This window comes from Morone saxatilis, unplaced genomic scaffold (assembly GCF_004916995.1).
Source record: "Morone saxatilis isolate NCDOM2014 unplaced genomic scaffold, NCSU_SB_2.0 Contig22, whole genome shotgun sequence".
Classification (NCBI taxonomy): domain Eukaryota; kingdom Metazoa; phylum Chordata; class Actinopteri; family Moronidae; genus Morone; species Morone saxatilis.
This window is the reverse complement of record NW_023339785.1, coordinates 25,996,463-25,998,686: the sequence shown is the minus strand read 5'-3', so window position 1 is coordinate 25,998,686 and position 2,224 is coordinate 25,996,463. Positions and strand designations below refer to the sequence as shown.

Sequence of the window (2,224 nt, the reverse complement as noted above, 5' to 3'; positions counted from 1 at the left end):
TCTATTTGAAAAGTGTCCTGAGATAAACTTCTGTTATGAATTGGCGCTATACAAATAAAACTGAATTGAATTGAAATACATTACATAATGTAAGACGGTGTAATGTGATTACATCGTGTGGATTCAGTTGTCTGTCTGTGTCATGTTGTGTGTAATGTTATTTGTATTTAAAGTGTATTTCCTTGTATATCTGCTGTGTGCGTCCACTGAGATCAATAAAGTTTATATTATAAACTTCAGCAATACGTTGATATTAAGAACTTTTTATTGTCGACAGTTTCATCATGAAACACAAAGAACATTTAAACGAGAGAGACGATAAAACACGTTGTAAAAAGGTTCAAATAATATAACTATATAATAATAATAAGTAATGAACAGTGACGACACGTCTCTATAAACAGGAGAAGAGAATCAGTCGGTGAATTAAAGAGAAATAAAGACGGTTTTAATGAGTTTTAGTAGGTTTTCATGTGTTTTCAGTAATGGAGTCTGGTTGACTGTAATAGATTACTTTGGTCTGAGCGACGTCTGGTGAAACTTTATAAAGTTTTATTTACACAAAAGTTTAGATAAACACAATAAATAAAATAAATAAGTAAACAAACAAGAGATCAACTCATAAATCCTGACGGCTGTCGAGGTTTAATATCGATCCAATCAAGTGACATCATTATGTGACTGTGACCTTTGACCCCTGACATCCGTCCCTCAGACCAGGTCCAGGGCGGAGCCGAGCTCCAGCAGCAGGTCCACGTTCAGGTAAACCCGGCAGAAGGTGAGGAGAACGCCGAGAGAGGAGAACCCGATGAGAACCCAGAGAACCTGAGCGCTGAAATACAGCGGAGCCAGACTGCAGAGAGACACACAGCCGATCAGACGTCACAGAACCTGATCTATAATCAATATCCTACTGTACGGAAGATCAGAGGACACCAGTTTAATACAATTATTGATATAATGAAAACATATTGCTGTATTTGCAGCTTCAGAAAGATTCAGAACATTCTGGGAGGAAATAAAATAAGATTATTTAAAGTTAATATACAAAACCTACGGAAGCTCATTGACGCCAAAGTGATGAAAATAAAAACAAATATTTAGGTATTTGTTAAAACAGGAGGAACTTATGTCACATTGATTATATAAACGTAAAAGGTTTTAGTTCATTGTGTTCAAACTTCAAGTAAAAATATTGTGGAAATAAATATGGTTAAAAAACCAAACTGTCCCTTTAACAATCATAAATACAATATAAATATAAATATATTTATAAATGTAGTCGCACCGTCCCTGTGCCGACTCTGAATAACCACGGAAGTACTGGAAGCGTCCGTAGAGATAGAGCAACCCGCAGACTGCAGACAGACCTGCAAAGACATATTATTATTATCATTATTATCATTATTAGATATATGGAAGAACAAACACTGACTGACTGCTGTGTTTGTGTCTGATCACCTTGGCTGAAGAAGACTCCGGACGTCCACAGGACCGTGATGAAGATGGGGAAATACTCTGAGCAGTTGGCTCTGAACACACAGGACATTAAAGGATTCAGTGACATCTTGTGGTGAAGCAGCAGATTGCAACTCGATTCTTTCAACGAGAAACTACGGACGTTTTATTTACTACTTTTATTGTGTTTAACTCTCAGCAGCTTTTAATGTTTTTTTGAACATAAATCTAACTTTAACTCCTCCAATAACATCGTCACACGACTGATTTTATTCTAATTTTAATAAATTATACAGAAAAACGGTATAAATATTTCTGTAGTTTTAGTCTAAAAACGAAGCACGTGTGTCACAATGTTTCAGAAACGCAGCAGAGGAATCAAACATTTTAGGCTGCAACAATCCCCAAAAAAGTGTAGAAACAGCGTTAACTGTTTTTATTGATTATAATTTATATTGATCCCAGTTTGATCAATGATTGACTACAAAGACCTAAAAATAAAGACATGACTCAGAACATCAGCTGATTCCTGATGTTCTGATGCTGTGAGCAGATCGATCATCACCACACTAATCAATAAAGGAGAAATCAATAATCAACAATCAACAATCAATAATCAATAATCAGCTCTGAGTAAACGCTCACTGAGCTCTGAAGACTCTCTCAAACTCTGGAGGCCCGGCGGTGGCGGGCGGAGACACCGAATACTTTCTCCGGGCGTAGATCACCTGCAGAGAGAAATAGGCTGCGCGCACACACACACACA

At 36.9% G+C, this 2,224-nt stretch overlaps 1 protein-coding gene across 1 annotated transcript in view; it reads right to left on the bottom strand.

Annotated features, from left to right (window-relative positions):
• Nucleotides 1-266: 266 nt before the first annotated feature.
• Nucleotides 267-2,224, bottom strand: part of ltc4s (leukotriene C4 synthase) — a 2,763-nt gene continuing 805 nt past the window's right edge. Inside the window, exons 2-5 of the mRNA XM_035669436.1 lie at nt 2,104-2,203; nt 1,462-1,532; nt 1,289-1,370; nt 267-853 (exon numbers count right to left, since the gene is read on the bottom strand). Of these exons, the coding sequence (XP_035525329.1) occupies nt 712-853; nt 1,289-1,370; nt 1,462-1,532; nt 2,104-2,203 (395 nt within the window). The 3' untranslated portion in view covers nt 267-711. The remainder of the gene's footprint in view (nt 854-1,288; nt 1,371-1,461; nt 1,533-2,103; nt 2,204-2,224) is intronic.